Raw genomic sequence first — 19,533 nt, 5'->3', positions numbered from 1 at the left:
ATCTCAATCACGCTTGACAGCAAAATCTAAAGTGAAGTTAGACCTTTGCCCTTGCGGTTGTATTTCTGGATGGGGAAAAAAATATATGGGTCATGTCCACTGAGACAGGGGTTGCTTTTTGCCCATCTACTCCCCTGTAATGATTGACAACGACTCCAAAGATAAGCAGATCAGTTGAAACTTATTTGCACAGTTTTAAAATGAATAAAGGCCTGGCCTTAGACTCAATCCTGGTTGCCTCAAATAAGAGCTACTGCTACCCTCTTGGGCTTATTCACAGTTGGCTATGTGTAGAGGGAATAAGATCAACGCCACACGTTAGCTTCATCTGTTGCTTCAACTCTAACTGATGACAGTCTTAGTTATGTGCTGTGAGATTCTAACCTCTGTTGATTAATCAGAGTGGTTGATGGAGAAGCATATTCATATAAAAATTCAAATTTGGCTATGAATGTGTCACACTGAGTGAACTGAGAAGCAGTCAGCTATAGAGCCCAAGTGTCCCTGCATGTGCTTGTTGAGTAAGCCAAAAATACAGTTCTTTGCTTGCTCTTTGGGGCCGTTTCTCAGGTTTTGTTTGCATCCCTGTGGCCAATCTTGAGGGATGATGTGATGTCTCCCCCTGGAAAAAGAGCAGGCTTGCTTCCACTTACTACGCAAGTGCTAAATCTTAGTGTTCCTCGTTTAGTATGCAATCCACTATATGACGGGCCCTTTGCATTGCCTCTGTGGGATTTGAGGGGCATGGGAAACTGGAACAAATGAACATGAAGCTTCGGCTATTGGTTTGCTATGAGTAAAAAAATCCTTTCATTTCTAACCCAGGAGTCTCATGTCTTTTGCCAGCATCCATGAAATGGTGACAGGCTAACTTTTCAGCTTGTATGTTGGGTAAAATGTCAAACACTGCACAGTTCCTGACACTTTCTCTCCTCAATTATTTTGAAGCAAATTTCAGATATTAAATCTAAATATTTCATCAGGTAAGTCTAAAACAATTTCTTAAAACAAAAACAAAAACATAACCACAATTCTATTAACATACTTCTAACTTTCAGTAATTCCTTAATAGTATTAAATATCCAGTCACACCAATTTAACTGGTGATTAATTCTCTGTTGGATATAATATTGTGATAGGCAATGCAAGTGTGAAAGCAAGGGTAGTGAGCTTCCATTTGCTAAGACCATTCACGAAGTCTACTGCAGGTATCATTAGCTCTTAGTCTGTTTGTGGAACGGTAATTATTTCTGTTCAAAACAAAATATAATTCACTACAGTGGCAGAAACAGACAATACAATTAAACTGTTAAAACCAAATGCTGGGGCACCTGTGTGGCTCAGTGGTTAAGTGTCTGCCTTTGGCTTGGGACATGAACCCAGGGTTCTGAGATCGAGCCCTGCATCAGGCTCCCTGCTTGGTGTGGGTGTCTACTTCTCCTTCTGCCTTCCCCTTTCCCCTTTCCTCTGCTTGTGCTCTCTTGCTCTTTCTCAAAATAAATCGTGTCTTAAAAAAAAGGACAAACCAAATGCTGTTAAGAAGTGGAGTAACTGAACTCTCAAATATCACTAATGGAGTGTAAAAACACTTTGGAAAACAGGCAGCCTTTTTTTTTTTTTTTTTAAAAGATTTTATTTATTTATTTGACAGAGAGAGATCACAAGCAGATGGAGAGGCAGGTAGAGAGGGAGATAGAGGGAAGCAGGCTCCCTGCTGAGCAGAGAGCCCAACGCGGGACTCGATCCCAGGACCCCGAGATCATGACCCGAGCCGAAGGCAGTGGCCCAACCCACTGAGCCACCCAGGTGGTTTTTTTTTTTAAAGGGAGAGCGAGTGAGCGAGCCAAGGTGAGCAGAGGGCGGGGCAGAGAATCTCAAAAGACGCCCTGCTGAGCTGGGAGCCTGAGGCAGGGCTAGATCTCACAATCCTGAGGTCATGACCTGAGTTGAAATCAAGAGTTGGCCACTTACCTTAAACTGAGCCATCCAGGTGCCCCAGACAGGCAGCTTTTTAATAAAATTAAATATGTACCTATTTCACCCCTTAACAATTTTACTCCTAGATATTTATCCAGGAGAATTGAAATCCTATGTGTGCAAAGGACTTAAGAATGTTAATACTAGTCAACGATAAAGCTGGGGGAGGGGAATGCAGATACCAGTTTTATTCATAATAGCTAAAAACTAGAAATAAATCAACAGGATAAGTTGTGGTGTATTCATATGATGAAATACTACTGAGAAATAAAAGGGAAACAACTATATTACACAAAACATGGATGACTCTCAAATATGTTGAGCAAAAGAAACCAGAAGAGTAGATACTATGTTATTTCATTTTTATGACATCCTAGAACGGGCAAAACAAACCTTTAGTGATAGAAATCAGAACAGTGACTGCCTCTGCAGGGGGCAGGGGGTGGGACAGGAGAGCAGGATGTGATCATTGAATGGAAGGCGGCATGAGAAACTTTGTGGTGATGGAAATGTTCTATGTATTTATTGATGGTTTTGAGTGTACAGAATTGTCAAAACTCACAGAATTGCATACTTAAGTTCTACACATTTTATGCAAAGTATGCTGCAAATTAACAGCAACAACAAAAAATGGATCTCAACCAGCTAGGTCATGGACTTGCTGCATTTTAGTTATCTGTCACATTCTGGAATATGCTTTCCATTCTATGAACTTCCTCCTTCATATCTACTTCGGTCTGGAACCAAATCTAAATACACTTGTTTGTCATGGGCTTCTAGGCCACCTCAGGATTCAGGACCTTGGCTCCATGTACGGCTCTGCACCGAGGCTTGGGCATCATCTCCAGGAACCATGCCAGATCTGATCACAATGTCCAGCATTCCAGTGGTTATGGTTATTACTGCCATCTATGGCCTGATGGCAGTTGTCCTTATTACCAAATTCTAAAGAAGAAAATCTTAACTTTGTGCACTTGGACACCAGCTTGAGTGATTTGGCTACTGGCTTTGTGCAAGGTCTGCTCAGCAGCCCTATCTGTGAGTGAATTTCTGAGTCTCATCTTTCCAGAGGAACTGTTTCTTTGGTCTCATCATTTGCCTTTATTCTCTTTATAAAGTAGTCCCTCCTCGTGTCCATCAAATAGAATGTGCTGTAGCAGCCATCCTGCCCGATGAAGCAGGAACAGCCTGACACATCGCACCAGGGTAATCATCCACTTAGCAGTTAGTCTTCCGGATGCATGGTGTTTGAGTGCCCTCTATTCTCTTGCTTTCTGACCTTGCCTCAAACTGTCTCATTCATTACAGTGGACAACTAAGCCTTCTCGTAGCCCAGCCAGGCCCCTCTGACCAGCAAACATGAAAGCCTCTGTCTGCTCACCAATATTCTTCTTCCCTGAGAGTGCTCTGTATATAAATGAATTTGATAATTCTTTTCATCACTGTATATTTTTTATTAATTATTTTTACTAACATATAATGTATTATTTGCCCCAGGAGTACAGGTCTGTGAACCATCAGGCTTACATACTTCACAGCACTCACCTTCTCACATAACCTCCCCCATGTCCATAACCTCACCACCCTCTCCACAGCCTCCTCCTCCCAGCAACCCTGAGTTTGTTTCGTGAGTTAAGGTTTGTCTTATGGTTTGTCTCCCTCCCGATCCCATCTTGTTTCATTTTTTCCTTCCCTACCTCCCACCGCCCCCACTGCCTCTCAAATTCCTCTTATCAGGGAGATCATATGATAATTATCTTTCTCTGCTTGACTTATTTCGCTCAGCATAATACCCTCTAGTTCCATCAACACTGTTGCAGATGACAAGATTTTCTTTCTTTTGATGGCTGCATAGTATACCACCGTGTGTGTGTGTGTGTGTGTGTGTGTGAGAGAGATTAATCTCCACACACACACACACACACACCCCACATCTTTTTTTTTTTTAAAGATTTTATTTATTTTTTTCTTTTATTCTTTCTTTTGATGGCTGCATAGTATACCACCGTGTGTGTGTGTGTGTGTGTGTGTGTGAGAGAGATTAATCTCTCACACACACACACACACACCCCACATCTTTTTTTTTTTTTAAAGATTTTATTTATTTATTTGACAAGAGATCACAAGTAGGCAGAGAGGCAGGCAGAGAGAGAGGGGGAAGCAGGCTCCCCACTGGACAGAGAGCCCGATGCAGGGCTCGATACTAGGACCCCAGGATCATGACCTGAGCCGAAGGCAGAGGCTTTAACCCACTGAGCCACCCAGGTGCCCCTCACACCACATCTTCTTTATTCATTTGTCTGTTGATGGACATCTAGGTTCTTTCCTTTAGATCTGTATATTTATTTTTTAACAGCTCTGACATTTCATATGTTAAAGAGAAGACACCACTGGTCTCCTTAGTACAGGTATAGCTCATTTTGTTGTTGTTGTTGTTTTCTTGTTTTTTCATAAATTGGAGGTCTGTGGCAACCCCACATCGGGCAAGCCTATTGATGCCACTGTTCCAATAGCATTTGCTCACTTTGTGTTTCTGTGCCATATTTTGGTAAGTCTTGCAATATTTCAAATGTTTTCATTATTATTATATTTAAAATGCTGGTAATCAGTTATCTTTTTTTTTCCTTTTATTGTGCTGTATGACCTTTAACTAGGTATGAAGACTTCCAATCATGTCACCTAGGGACCATTTTACTGGCTGCTCTGTTTGGCCGCCAGTCTTGTCTCTCTCTTCAGCAATGGTGGGGCAGATATCCTTTCCATGGGGAAGAGAAATCTATAGTTTGTTTCCTTTGCCAGTATCAAAAATGTTGGTAGTTGGGTAGCAAAGCTGTTGCCAATGGCATCTTTCATGTGAACAACATCAAACGAACTGGGGTGTCTCTCTCTGTTGGTGATCACACCAGTACTTCCCAGGCTAGCATCCCCAATCACCATACACAGATTATCAGTGTCAAACTTGATGAAATCAGTATCTTTCCAGTCTCCAGATCAATCTGGATGGCATCATTCACCTTGATGAGGGGATCAGGATAGCGGATGGTACGAACCTTATGAGTCACTAGATGGGGGATTCCTTTTGTCCCCACAAAGATCTTTATCACTTTGTACAACTTGTACTTGGCCTCAAGTGTAATGCAAAGAAGAGCAAAGCGAAGCTTGGTGTCATATATCAGAAGGAAATTTTCCCCAGTCTTGTCGATGCTGATGACAGCCATAAAGCCAGCTGGGTCGGTCCCATCAGTTTGGACCTTGCCATTGATCTTAATAGAACCCTGCATACGGATCTTCTTTACTTTATCTCCTGTTAGGGTATACTTAAATCTGTTCCTTAGGAAAATGATGAAAGGGAGACATTCTCTCAATTTATGGGGACAAGAAGATGGGTGAGGAGCAAACACATTGGTCAGTTTATCCAGCATCCAATGCTTTGGCGCTGCTACATGCCTCAGATGCTTCTTAGGACCACAAGCCATGGCTGTGCTAGGCACGAAAAGAGGATTGCCTCCTTCTGGTACCGAAGAAAAGAGGGTTGGAGGCTGCGTGCCGATCGGTGATCTTTGATATTACTATTATATCGTTTCCTTGAGACCCAACAATGTTGAAGTTAGGCCAATTAATAACTCTACAATGGCCTCCAAGTGTTCAAGAGAAAGGAAGAGTGTGTGTCTCTTACTTTAAATCAAAAGCTAGAAATGATTATGTTTAATGAGGAAAGCATGTCGAAAGTGGAGATGGGCCAAAACCCAAGCTTCTTGCACGAAAGTTAGCCAAACTGTGGATTCAAAGGTAAAGTTCTCCTAGGAATTTAAAGATTTTTTTTTTTTTTTTTTTTTTTTAATTTGAGAGAGAGAGACAGTGAGAGAGAGAATGAGCGAGGAGAAGGTCAGAGAGCGAAGCAGACTCCCCATGGAGCTGGGAGCCTGATGTGGGACTCGATCCCGGGACTCCAGGATCACGCCCCGAGCCGGAGGCAGTCGTCCAACCAACTGCGCCACCCAGGCGTCCCAAAGATGCTACTCCAGTGAAGAGTGATTAAAAAGTGAGAGAGCGGGGCACCTGGGTGGCTCAGTGGGTTAAGCCGCTGCCTTCGGCTCAGGTCATGATCTCAGGGTCCTGGGATCGAGTCCCGCATTGGGCTCTCTGCTCAGCAGGGAGCCTGCTTCCTCTTCTCTCTCTGCCTGCCTCTCTGCCTACTTGTGATCTCTATCAAATAAATAAATAAAATCTTAAAAAAAAAATTAAAAAAATAAAATAAAATAAAAAGTGAAAGAGCCTTATTGTTGATATGGAGGAAGTTAGAGTGGTCTGGATAGAAGGTCAAACCAGCCACAACATTCCCTTAAGCCAAACCCTAATCCAGAGCAAGACCCCAAGTCTCTTCAATTTTGTGAGGGCTGAGAGGTGAGGAAGCTGAGAAGAAAAGTCTGGAGCTAGCAGAGGTTGGGTCATGAGGTTTAAGGAATGAATCCATCTTCATAACATCAAAGTGCAGGAAGAAGCAGCACGTGCAGATGGAGAAGCTGCAGCAAGTTCTCCAGAAGTTCCGGCTAAGATCATTCATGAAGGCGGCTACACTGAACAAGAAATTTTAGACAGAGAGGAAACAGTTGTATATTGGAAGAAGATGCCATCCAGAACTTTCAGAGCTAGAGAGGAGAAGTCAAAAAACTTCAAAGGACAGGCTGACTCCCTTGTTGGGGGCAAATGAAGCTGGTGACTTCAAGCTGAAGCCATTTACCATTCCTCAGATCCTAGAGCCCTTATGAGTTACGGTAAATCTACTGTACCTGTGCTCTATCAGTGAAACAACAAAGCCTGGATGACAGCACATCTGTTTACAGCATGGTTTACTGAATATTTTCAGCCCACTGTTGAGACCTACTGCTCAGAGAAGACAACTCCTTTCAAAATATGACTGCTCATTGACAATGCACCTGGTCATCCGAGCTCTGATGGACAACATCAATGTTTCCATGCCTGCTAACACAACATCCATTCTGTGGCTTGTGGATCAAGGAGTAATTTTCAACTTTTGAGTGCTCTCATTTAAGAAACACATTTCCTAAGGCTATGGCTGCCCTAGTTTCTCCTTTAATGGATCTGGACAAAGTAAACTGAAAACCTTCTAAAAGGATTCAGCATTCTAGATGACATGAAGAACAGCTGTGATTCATGAGAAGATGTCAGAATATCAACACGAGCGGAAGTTTAGAAGAAGAGCGTTCCAAACCTCAAGGACGGCTTTGAGGAGTTCACGACTTTATGCAGGAAGTAACTGCAGATGGGGTGGAACGAGCAAGAGAAGAGAGTTAGAAGTGGAGCCTAAAGATGTGACTGGGTGGCTGCAATCTCATGATCAAACTTGAAGGGATAAGGAGCTGCTTCTCATGGCTGCGCAAAGAAACGGGTTTCTTGAGATGGAATCTACCCCTGCTAAGGAGGCTGTGAATATTGTTGAAATAACCACAAAGGATTTAGAATATTCTGTAAATTTAGTTTGAGAAGACTGACTCAAACTTTGAAAATTATTCTACTGTGGGTAAAATGCTATCAATCAGCATCACATGCCACAGAGAAATTGTTCATGAAAGGAAGAGTCAATTAATGTGGCAAACGTCACTGTTATCCTATTTTAAGAAATTGCCACAACTACCCCACCCTTCGGTAGCCACCACCCTGGTCAATCGGCAGCCATCAGCATTGAGGCCAGACCCTCCACCAGCAAAAAGACTATGACTTGACTGGCTGAAAGCTCAGATATGGTTAGCATTTTTTAGCAATAAAGTTTTTTTTTTTAAAGATTTTATTTATTTATTTGGCAGAGAGAGATCACAAATAGGCAGAGAGGCAGGCAGAGAGAGAGAGGAGGAAGCAGGCTCCCTGCTGAGCAGAGAGCCTGATGCGGGACTCGATCCCAGGACCCTGAGATCATGACCTGAACTGAAGGCAGAGGCTTAACCCACTGAGCCACCCAGGCGCCCCAGCAATAAAGTATTTTAAAATTTAGGTATATACATGGTTTCTTTTTAAGAACTTAATGCTATTGCACATTTAACAGACTATGGTATAGTGTAAACATAACTTCTATACGCACTGGGAAACCAAAATATTCATTTGACTTGCTCTGTTGTGATATACACTTTATTGCAGTGGTCTGGAAATGAACCTCCAATATTACCAAGCTTTCTCTGTAGAGAGCGATCTTAGGCAGAGTACTGAATTGAAGGGTTAGTGACATGCTCTGATGCTCTTTGGAAGTAAATCTGCTCTTCGGCTGTTGCTACTTGGGATCAGGAGAACACTGTGGTTGGCCTCAGTGGTCCCGGGTCAGGGCTCTATGGAATAAATAAACTTAGATACGACTAGAGAAATAAATGTCGCTGTCCTTTTTATTTTAATTGTAAAGAAGAACTAAATAATGCTATTTTGGTATTAAGACTGTCAGCTGATTCCTGTTAAAAGAGGATAGACAACCAACAGGTAATTTTCCTTTCTAAATTTCCTTTCCTTTCTAAATTCTAAAGGAATTTGAATCACTATTTCTCCTGAAAAATATTTCAGTGAGTTATTACCTAATTTGCAGTATTCGAAGATAAACAATCCATGGCTTATATGCAATTAAGATTCCTTAAGAAATCCAGACTCTGAAATATAAATTTATTGGCTTAACAGTGCCTGAGTTAATCTATTAGACTACAAAATACTACAACAGTGTTTTGCACTACATGAGAACTTAGGTTTAGGAATTTTTGCTCTTACCAAGAGCACAGCCCATAGAAACACCTTTTTATGATCTGATGTTTCAAGCATTCATAAATTTCCCATTAAGCCAAAAAGGAAACCCCATTAATGGATCAGTTTATGTTTGAGTTTTTAGGTACCATCAATATAAACTGTCTACATAAAATTGAGAAGCCAAGAAGGAATTTTCTTTTTTTCTTGAAGAGAAATTAATTTAAGGCTGTAATTTATTCTCTGCAACTTTTTTTAAAAAAGATTTTATTTATTTATTTGACAGAGAGAGCTTATAAGTAGGCAGAGAGGCAGGCGTAAGGGTGTGGGGGTGGGAAGCAAGCTCCCTGTGAGCAGAGAGCCCAATGTGGGGCTTGATCCCAAGACCCTGAGACCATGACCTGAGCTAAAGGCAGAGGCTTAAACCACTGAGCCACCCAGGCGCCCAATTTTTTTTTTTAAACTGGTATTTATTTATTATATTCGGTTAGCCACTATATAGTTCATCGTTAGTTTTTGATATAGTATTCAATGATTCATTAGTTACCCATAACACCCCAGGACTCATCACAACACGTTCTGCAAGTCATTCTAATCATATGTATCATACCTGAGAAGTTATGTTTACAAGAAAAACAGATCTACTTATTTAATTGCTACAGAGAAATGCATCATGTTAGCACAACAAATGGGAAAAGGTACTCAACCGGGAATCAGTAGAGCTAGCTAGGTTTTGCTTTAGGCTCTGCCATACCTGTATGACCTTAGGCAAATCATTTACCCTCTGCAGGTTGAGCTCTGGTGTGCAGACTCTTCTGTGGTTTAACGGGATGAGCTTGCAATTAGGAGAGAGGCCCCTAGATGGTGCTGTTGTTCTGACTTAGGCTTTGTATTTTTTTCCCCTCTAGCATTACAGTGAAGTAAAAAAGCATAGGTTAGAAAACGATTTCCTCTTAGTTCTGAAAAAATTCACTTTTAAGTATTCAAAACGGCATTGAGTTATGAATCATAAGGCCCATGTGCATCTGGCATTAATTAAAAGGAATTAACCATAAAAAGGAATAAACCATTAATGATTATAATGAATATCTCCTATTTTAATTAGCCCAAATATCTATCAGTATTTCTCTAGATATATGTATCTAGGCCCAAGAAACTGAATAAAAACCAAAAAAATTACCTTTAAGAGTTGATGGATAACAAATACTATAGAAGAGTATTTTGTTTTTCTCAAATGCTAGTTCTAACAAAAAATCTTGACAAATGCACTGATGGTTTTTCCACTATGAATGTTCCAGGCTATATTTAAAACCTGTGATTTCCACAAGCACAACGACAGATACATTGCATTACCCCCCAACCCGCTCAGCTATGTAAACAAGGACATCTTTTTTTAAAAAAATCTACTTTAAGTATTTCAAAAGGATGAGAATAATGTATTAAATGACTTCTCTAGTTTCAACCCACTAACGACAAAGGATTTGAAGATTGTAGTTTGAGCAGGCTTTGGACGTACACTATCAGATTTCATCTAAAATTATGGAAAGGAAAAGTAATACATTCTTATTTCTCCCCTATGAAATTCACTGAGTATGAAAATTAGGTTCAATCAATACAGAGAATAAGGAGGTACCTATTGAAACCCATCCTGACCAACATCCTGGCCTCTTGTCAGTTGAGTGGGTAATAAGTGGCAAGCAAAAAAGGTGCCTTGAAGGAGTGAAATGATACAAAACTGAATTTTGTTTCGATAAAAACTTTTGTCAACAAGTTAAAGAGGTTAAGATATTGGATCTTGGTGTATCCAATAGAGTACTGCTGTGTGTGAAATCTTCCCATCCAACCAACCAATCTACCAATTATCCAACCAACCAACCAACCAACCAACCAACCAACCAACCAACCGTTTATTGAGCCCTGTATGGTGCTAAGGGCTGGAGACACAAAGGTACCACCTCCATTCTCAAAACATTCAGTCTAGTATGAGAAAAGGACTTTGAAAAGTTCAGTTCAGTTTATTATAGTGTCAAGTAGATTTACAACTATTGCACTTACCATTCTGCTAACACAAGGCCAAAATTTAAGAGGGATATTTTTCTCCAATAAAGCTAGGCTTTCACGATCTTTGATATATGATGTCACAATTATAGGCAAAATAATATACCTCATGTCCTATTCCAGACACATCCCCCACTTCCAGCTGTTGTGCACCTTACTGCAAATAAGACTTTACTTGAGACAATACTCTAAGTCATTCATTTCTCATGAAATTACTCTTAGGTGAGATTTGACAAGTTTTCTTTATAATGTCCTCTAACCAAAATGTATGAAAAACAGCTCCCATACTCCAAAATCAATTATAACCATGTAACTGAAAAATGAAGTTCTATCAAAGACAAAGTAAACATCTCCTCCCTTACAGTACCCCACAGGGTGTTCAAATAATTGTTGACAACTGGCTGCCAAACTTTCTGGACAGTGGGAAACAATGACAAAAGCTAAAAAGTGACCAAGCATATGAAACTCTTCTCAAAAATGGAAGAAAACTGTGAGGGCTGTTGGGGAAATGTTTTACATTTCCAATGAAATTCTATTCCATTGATCTGTTTGGAAGATTGTCTTCGACCTATTTGGCTTAAGCCCATAAACTGTAATTGATTCAATCACATAAAGAACCACTTTTATCTTAAGTCTGGAATGCATAACAAATGGATAGCAGGAAAGTGGTTTTTTAATTTAATAATTTGCGCAGGAATAAACTGGGGACAAAAACCCAAAGAAGTATCAGCCTTGGATCTCCTTCAGTTATTTTTCATTCTGATTATAAGGAAGAAATGAGCTGTGGGGGTTTGGTGTTTTCTGTCTTAATAGTTGCTCTGTATTCTGAGATATATGTGATTCATAATGTACCAGTATAACAAGACATAGGTTTTTATGTATTACTGGGGTAACACAAAGAAAATGAATTTTTCTTTGGGTACCAGTAATTGTCAAAAGAATGATTGCAGATTCAGAAAATGTGCTTTATAATAACCCTGTTAGCATAAAGTATACATGGAAGAAAGAAGGTGTGGCCGGTATGTGGAAGGGTTAGTTGTATTAGCAAGGCATTTCAGGATGGTTTTGGTTCTTTTGACTAAGATACATCAAATTCTAACCCCCTTTAAATCCTTGGACAAAGGGAAAAATACTTAGTAACAAAAGAAGCATTTGATAAGCACGAGCTGATTTACCAAGTGCTTATAAAGGCTCCAGCTAGTTAATAAACTGCCCCACCAGAAGCAAAGATTTGCCCTGGTAATAAGGATAATGGGTTTAAATGGTTAGAACTAATTTGAATGTCAAAAATGAAATTTAGATTACCAACCATGTCCTGACAGTTACAGCACAGAGAATATCAAATTATCAAATGTCCTCTTTTTAAACTAAAGTGAAAAATGAAGAAGCATGGTTAATTTCCTGGTGTTGAGGTCAAGATGTCCAAGTGCAACCTCTGTTCATAAGCCTCCCCATGCCGCCACGCCACCTGACGCTTTCCCTGGGGGAAGTGTGTACCTGCCTTGCTGATCCCACCAGACGTCCCCCCTGGTAGGATACCAGGGTGGTTCACAGGTTTCCATGTGCATGTTTCTACTGTGAATGAAAGCGGACTACAGAACCTGGACATATTCTGCTTTCAGAAAATTCTAGTGTACCATGTAGAGCACAGATATTTCAGTTTACAAAAATAGTGCAAAAACGTATCTGATAGTCAAAGTAATAGTTCAAGTGAGTGCTTGTGCCAAAGAACACAGTCATTCTTCACCTTTAGCTGACTTGTAAAAACTGAACATAATTTTTGGGAAATATTCCAGATTTTCCCATTAGTTCTCCACTCATCCAGTCATCATCTACAGATTCCAGCTCTGTTATGATGTCTCCAGCCTGTCAGAAGACATAAATTGGAAAGAATGATTATTTTCTGCTGCGGATTAAGTGTGGAAAGCAGCCTCCTTGAAGAGGCATGGTTAATCTTCTCTTGATGTCACTTGCTTGATCTTGATCTGCCCAGTGGGTTACGTGATGGGCCACGCAGATGATGGAGACCTCACGACACCCTCTGCTTGTATGCCTCTTCTCAGAACCCGTTTCTTCACTATCGTCACCCTTACTGCACTTTTATTTTCCCACTTGCATTTTGTGCCCCCCAAATTCACTACTCCTAATCTCAAATTCTTCTTTAAGAACAGTCCTAGATGTCATATATGTTATATATAGATTTTTCATGTAACAATTACTTCCTGAGCACCCAGTATGTGTCAGACCCTGTTCTGAGTATTACGGACACAGAAGGAATAAGGACCCAATTTTATTTATTTATTTATTTTTAAAAAGATTTTATTTATTTATTTGACACACAGATCACAAGTAGGCATAGAGGCAGGCAGAGAGAGAGGAGGAAGCAGGCTCCCTGCTGAGCAGAGAGCCCGATGCGGGGCTCGATCCTGGGACTCTGGGATCATGACCTGAGCCGAAGGCAGAGGCTTTAACCCACTGAGCCACCCAGGTGCCCCAAGGACCTCATTTTAGAGTAGGGAGGCAAATAAATAAGCTGGCCCAAGAGGACAGAAAGTGGGGTTCACATCTCATTAGTTCCAGTCAGGGAATACCCCCCTGAAGGTGACATTTAAGCAGACTTAAAGGTAAGAGAGCCCATGTGTTTACCATAGGTAGTTCTACTCTGTGTACTTGACAGGAATTAACTTGCTTGAACAACACCGCAGTCCTAGAGGTGGACCCTGTTATTTTGCTGTTTGAGAGAGTTTTTGTTTTTTTTTTTAAAGATTTTATCCATTTATTTGACAGACAGAGATCACAAGTAGGCAGAGAGGCAGGCAGAGAGAGAGCAGGAAGCAGACTCCCTGCTGCATGAAGAGCCCGATGTGGGGCTCGATCCCAGGACCCTGGGATCATGACCTGAGCCAAACACAGAGGCTTAACCCACTGAGCCACTCAAGTGTCCCATGAGAGAGATATTTTTATGGACTTCTTCATTTTAAATCTCTCTGAAGCTCAGAGAGATTCAACAGCTTCCCCAGGGTTGCATGTCTAGTTAGTGCTACGTAGGGTCAGGAGTCCAGTCCAGTGTGATTTCAGGGCCAGTGTTGCTAACCATTGGGGAACACGGCCATCACAATTTACAGTGGACTTTTTACTTTTATCATTGCCTTTTCTCAACATCCTGAGCACTTTGTACTGTACATTCATTCTTCCACATAATGGTATCCTCCTTTACCATTTAGTTCATTCCATGCTCCTATGGTCTAACAATCAAATTTATATTCATTCCTGTCTTTAAAGAGCTTCTCCCTGACTCAGAACATCTGATTTACCCTCATCAAGTTAGTCAAAGGGACTATGTGTCTTATTCATGCGTGAATTTTAATTCCTCAACAGATGAAGACATCACTTTTGAAATTTTCTCTTGAAACTATTTTGTTCTTTATGGGTTCTAACCATTTCTTAGAATCTGGGCTTAAGATTCTATAATGGTTCACGATGACCCTGGCTACTTTTAAGAATATCTTTATCAGGCTAAATGGATTTTATTTATAGCACTAGTACACTGCCCTCTGTAAAAATGGTTTGATTTAAGGCCTTTCTTTATGGAAAATGGAAGGGAAAAATGCTGACTATCAAATGTCATTAATTTACTTTACTCTGCCAAAATCTGTAAAAATTCTGGCTGTTCAAAATTTCTATTATAAATAAGTTCCTTCTGGTTTCTAAATTATAACATAATAGTTAAATGAAACCGTTTTTTTTTTTTTGGCTCTGGTCTATACGTACATACTATGTCAGTTTTCTGATGGCAAGGAAAATTTCTTTTTCAAAAAAAGTTCTACTAATATTCTATGAATATTTAATAAAATATTAAAGATTAACAATGAATCCCTTAAGCTTAAAAAAAAAAAAAAAAACTCAGGAACTACCCTGTTTGTATTCAGTCATTTGTAAAATGAAGACACCCTATTTTCTGGAGAATACTGTGAATTCTGTTATTTACACTGACATAACTTAAACAAAGGCCAAAATAACATCCAAAAAGTTTGAATCCATATTGTTCACTTGCAGTAACATTTTACGTAACAATAAAAAGAATTAACTTTGAGCCACTGATTCCCATGACTGAAAAAGATGAGGGCAACAGTTTCTAAACATTTGGATTTTGAGAACCAAGAAATTAAGGAGGGAAAAAAGGGAACTGATACAAGGTTACCAAATTATAATTCTGCATAATAAATAGTATTTACTCACAGCATTTTATTAGAGAAATGACATTTTATATGAAAAGGAAGAAATTCCTAGAAGAATGGAAAACTCCATAACAAAATAGGAAAGTTAGCAACTTTCTACTGACTTATCTCCGCATGCCCCTTACTCCACGACTTCCCAGCATCACCTTCATCTCCCTTGTTTTGTTTTTGATAGCTGGTGGGGTACCTACTGTTTTAAGTTTCATCTTCTCCAATCACTCCCTGATGATTTAATTTTTTCTATGGCAACTCTGCCTCTGGCCGAGTATCCGGTGATAGAGAACTTCCCAGCATCTGATGCAGGCTGCTCTGATGGCAACTGAAGGAAACCCACCCTCTTTCCTCTTGGAACAGTCCCAAAGTCCTGTCCTGAGTGCCTTCCTCTGACCATGGTCAGAGGAAATATTCTGTTCTTACTCTTTAAAAAACAAACAAAAAAGAACAAACAAAAAAGAGGAGGTACTTCTTCAGGAAAGTAAAATTGAATTTTAGGCTGCTAAAAACAAAAACAACACATTTGCAGGGGCACCGGCTGACTGAGTCAGAAGATTGTACGACTTTTTTTTTTTTTTTTTTTAAAGATTTTATTTATTTATTTGACAGAGATCACAAGTAAGCAGAGAGACAGGCGGGTGGGGGGAGCAGGCTCCCCGCTGAACAGAGAGCCCAATGCGGAACTTGATCCCAGGACCCTGAGATCATGACCTGAGCCGAAGGCAGAGGCTCAACCCACTGAGCCACCCAGGCGCCCCAGACTGTGTGACTCTTGATCTCAGGGGCGTGAGTTCAAGTGCCACAGTGGGTGTAGAGATGACTTAAACAAATAAATAAATAAGCCTTCGCATAGGAGCATAACCTTTTGGGATCATTTCCCCAAAGTCTAGTCAGTATCTTTGTAGACAAGACTCCAGTGTTTTACAAAGCCTGCTGCCGTGGCCAGCTGTGGCAGGAACCATCTGATTCTTCCATTGATTTCGAAGACATGATAGTAGCAGGCTGCAAAGGCCATGGAGAGAATTATCCTTCACTAGGGCTACCAATGAAAATTCCAGTATTGTTGAGCTCAGATGTTACCAGGCCCAGGAATAAGGAATTTGTTTGGGGATTGTGGGGCGGTAAGTTTTTAAGTACTTAAATGCCTTGCTGATAATTTAAATGTGCCCTATTCACCTTCTCTAATCCTATCCATTAGAGTTAGGGTCTAAGATCTGTTCATTCCTGACTAATAATCAATTCTCTACCCAAATGTTCCTCTCTTCACTGGAAGACACTTCAAAATTTAGAGCCATTTAATGTAGTTACAAAAAGATACACATTCTTACCTTGAAAGAAAGTTCATCTTCATTCTCCCCATGGAAATCATACAAGGCTTTGGCCTTCTTCCCCTTCAATGCCAAAGCAGACATATTTTTTGCATCTGCTGTGAAGACACCAAAAATCCAAATATATAGAGAGAGACACTGGACTAAAACACAAATCAAACATTTCAAGAAGCCCCCCTTCTCATTCCTGGGACAGAATAATTTCAATTAATTTTGTATTTATTTAACTTGCAAAAAGATGATGTTTTCTTACCAGGAATAAAACTAGACAGCATATATTTAGTAGACAAAATTAGCCATTATTAAGTGAAGGCATTTTTGTCTTTATTTACCCCCCAAAACAAGAGAGTTTGCATACATTTATGAATCACCTCTTTCAAGCAAGTTAAACTGAGCATAGCCAGAGGGGAAAGGAGTATCTACCATTTCTAAAGGTCTCAGGCTCCCCTTCGAGAGAAACAGTCATTTCGGCAGTTGCCATACCTGGGCAGGGCCGCACGAAGACTGCTGGGAAGATCCCCTCCCTGTCACGCAGTCTGCCCTTGTACCAGTCAGAGTCCACACGCTCAAGGATCAGGATCCGGTCTCCCCTCCGGAAGGATAAGTCATCACCGGTCTCCGCTGTAAAACTGTGAAGGGCTTCACACCATTCTCCGGAAAGACTATTATCCTGTTACAAACCACAGGTTTGGTAAGAAATGTGAGATTTTTATTTGACGCTGATTCCTACAAAGCTTAAAAAAGTAGTGGGGGAAAGAAAAAAGAAGAAAAGCTAAGGGGTCAAAGATTTCAAAGCCCGAAGGCTTCTTTAAATCACCCAAGACTTTATGTTTTCTACCAACTTTCAGAAATAAAAGCTTCCATTAACTTTTTTCTTAAAATAGAATTCCAAATGACAGATACGATGAGATTTGCAGCTTTTTAGCTTTTAAGGTATACATACAATGCTTAAGCAAAACCTTTTTTCTAATTGAGTTTTTTTAAATTTTATTCATTTATTTGACACACACACACAGAGAAATCACAAGTAGGCAGAGAGGCAGGCAGAGAGAGAGAGGGAAGCAGGTTCCCTGCTGAGCAGAGAGCCGGATGCGGGACTCAATCCCAGGACGCTGAGATCATGACCTGAGCCAAAGGCAGAGGTGTAACCCACTGAGCCAACCAGGCACCGTCTAATTGTGATCTTAAAATAACATCTGTAACAAGAGTTACATTAAAAACATTAGGTAAAAGCATATGGTGTTTACGTATAGTATTTATGATGCTTTGAAAAAATTCTGGTGAAGCATATAATTTTCAGTAAAGCTCTTCTTTACCTAAATTAGGAAGGCTCAGAATAGGCACTCTGTTAATTCCAGATCTTGATCTGATTCAGAGGCTATCAGATTCCATCACATGTGACTTCATTATTCACACTTTTAATTTTACGAGGTATATAGTTAGCTTTAAGGCTGGCGCGGTAATGATCCAAACATGGTGGGCTAGTATGAAACACTCCAACAAGAATGCTTTTACCTCACACCCAACAGAGGAAGGTTTTGCTCTGTAAAAACGTGTCTCTGCCAAGTCAGGATGGGAACCCCATGTTCGAGGAGCTCAAGCAGGGAGGAGAGGAAAATGCGAAGGCAAAGGCTTGGAGCCAGACAGGCCTGGGTTCTAGAACCGAGCCTCAGATTCATGTTAGTGCTGCTCGGTGTTGTTGTGAGGACGGAATGAGGTAATGCAGGTTGCATGCTGGACACAGCGCCTAGCATAGCTGAAGTTTGCCACAACTGATAGGTTACTATACAAAAACAAAAATATAAGCAAACAAACCCCCTCTTTTTCCTGAACTTGAGTAACCCATCTTCAAGAATGGCACTTTGAACCCCCAAGAAATGCAGGCAACTAATGTGAACATTTCCTTCTGGAGAACTGTAGTCACTCACCATCCTTCCTGTTTGACTTTATCAGTGAACGGGGATCAAAGATTTTAGAGATACACAGCCCAATTACCAGTGATGTTTTGATAAACAATGACCCCATCAGGCTCACTCTTCTAAAATAGGTCATAAAAACAATGGCAATCACCCACATTCCTATTCCATTTAAACACTCTAAAGTCACATTATATAGCATAACATTTTTAATATATTTTTTTTCCACTATAAAAATAATAAAATGTTCCCAAACATTTGGCAAGTTGGAAAATGTATGAAGTTGGGGAAAAAAAACTACCCCTTACAGCAACTTAAGTATATTTTCTTCTAGTCTTTTTATGCTATATATTCAATTTCCCTATATGTTTTCCTCCCATGACATTTACTTTATAAATCTAGTATTCATGGTCTCAGAACATCCTCCAAATAATGGAGGTTATATTTTATATATAAATATTATATAAATATTAAATACACATATAAATTATATATATTCTCTATATATAATATATATATTATATATATATAATATATTATATATTATATATATATAATATATATATTCTCTATATATAAATTAGGTTGCTTCTAATTTTTCCTATTATACAAACACCACCATGACCATCTTTGTGAAGAAAACCTTTTTTTTTTTCCTCCTTGGGGGGCGGGGAAGCAAGGGGAAGGACAAAGGGAAAGGGAGAGAACCTCCAGCAAACTCTGTGCTGAGCATGGAGCCCCACGTGGGGTTCGATCCCACGACCCTGAGTTCACAACCTGAGTTGAAACCAAGAATCAGATGCTCAACCAAGATACCCAGGCGCCCTTTAAAATTTTTTTTAGTATCAGTCACTTATGGTATATCTTTTATGAATATTCTAATCATGTCTGTTTTTATAAAAAAAATTTGCACGTCTTTTAAAAAAAATTATTTATTTACTTGACCGAGAGAGACAGCAAGAAAGGGAACACAAGCAGAGGGAGTGGGAGAGGGAGAAGCAGGCTTCCTGCTGAGCAGGGAGCCCAATGCAGGGCTTGATCCCAGGACCCTGGGATCAAGACCTGACCTAAGCCAAAAGCAGACACTTAATGACTGGGTCACCTAGGCACCCTGATTGCATGTCTTCCTAACCCATCTTTATGAGCTCTATTATACAGAATAAAGATAGTAACCTTCTAACCATTTATTTCAAACATTTGCTCTGTGAATTGAAAAATGGTTTATAACATTTTCTCTTGGTAATTATGATTTTAATATTCCTCCCAGAGTTGAAAGCAGTTTTCACT

The 19,533-nt window shown here is 40.0% G+C and overlaps 1 protein-coding gene and 1 pseudogene across 6 annotated transcripts in view; both read right to left on the bottom strand.

Moving 5' to 3' along the window:
• Positions 1–4,301: 4,301 nt before the first annotated feature.
• Positions 4,302–5,794, bottom strand: LOC122919146 (annotated as a pseudogene).
• Positions 5,795–10,707: 4,913 nt separating this feature from the next.
• The window catches only part of SH3D19 (SH3 domain containing 19), a 179,796-nt gene continuing 170,970 nt past the window's right edge, over positions 10,708–19,533 (bottom strand). For 5 of the 6 annotated variants that reach the window (XM_044224873.1, XM_044224875.1, XM_044224876.1 and 2 more), the window contains 3 exons: positions 16,814–17,000; positions 16,331–16,428; positions 10,708–12,636 (listed from right to left, as the gene is read on the bottom strand). In XM_044224873.1, coding sequence (XP_044080808.1) covers positions 12,520–12,636; positions 16,331–16,428; positions 16,814–17,000 — 402 coding nt within the window. In that variant the 3' untranslated portion in view covers positions 10,708–12,519. The remainder of the gene's footprint in view (positions 12,637–16,330; positions 16,429–16,813; positions 17,001–19,533) is intronic. The other variant, XM_044224874.1, reaches the window with a different exon arrangement.

The sequence above is a fragment of the Neovison vison genome, chromosome 11 (assembly GCF_020171115.1).
Source record: "Neovison vison isolate M4711 chromosome 11, ASM_NN_V1, whole genome shotgun sequence".
Lineage (NCBI taxonomy): Eukaryota > Metazoa > Chordata > Mammalia > Carnivora > Mustelidae > Neogale > Neogale vison.
Note: the sequence above shows the minus strand (reverse complement) of the source record. Positions and strands in the feature narration are given on the sequence as shown.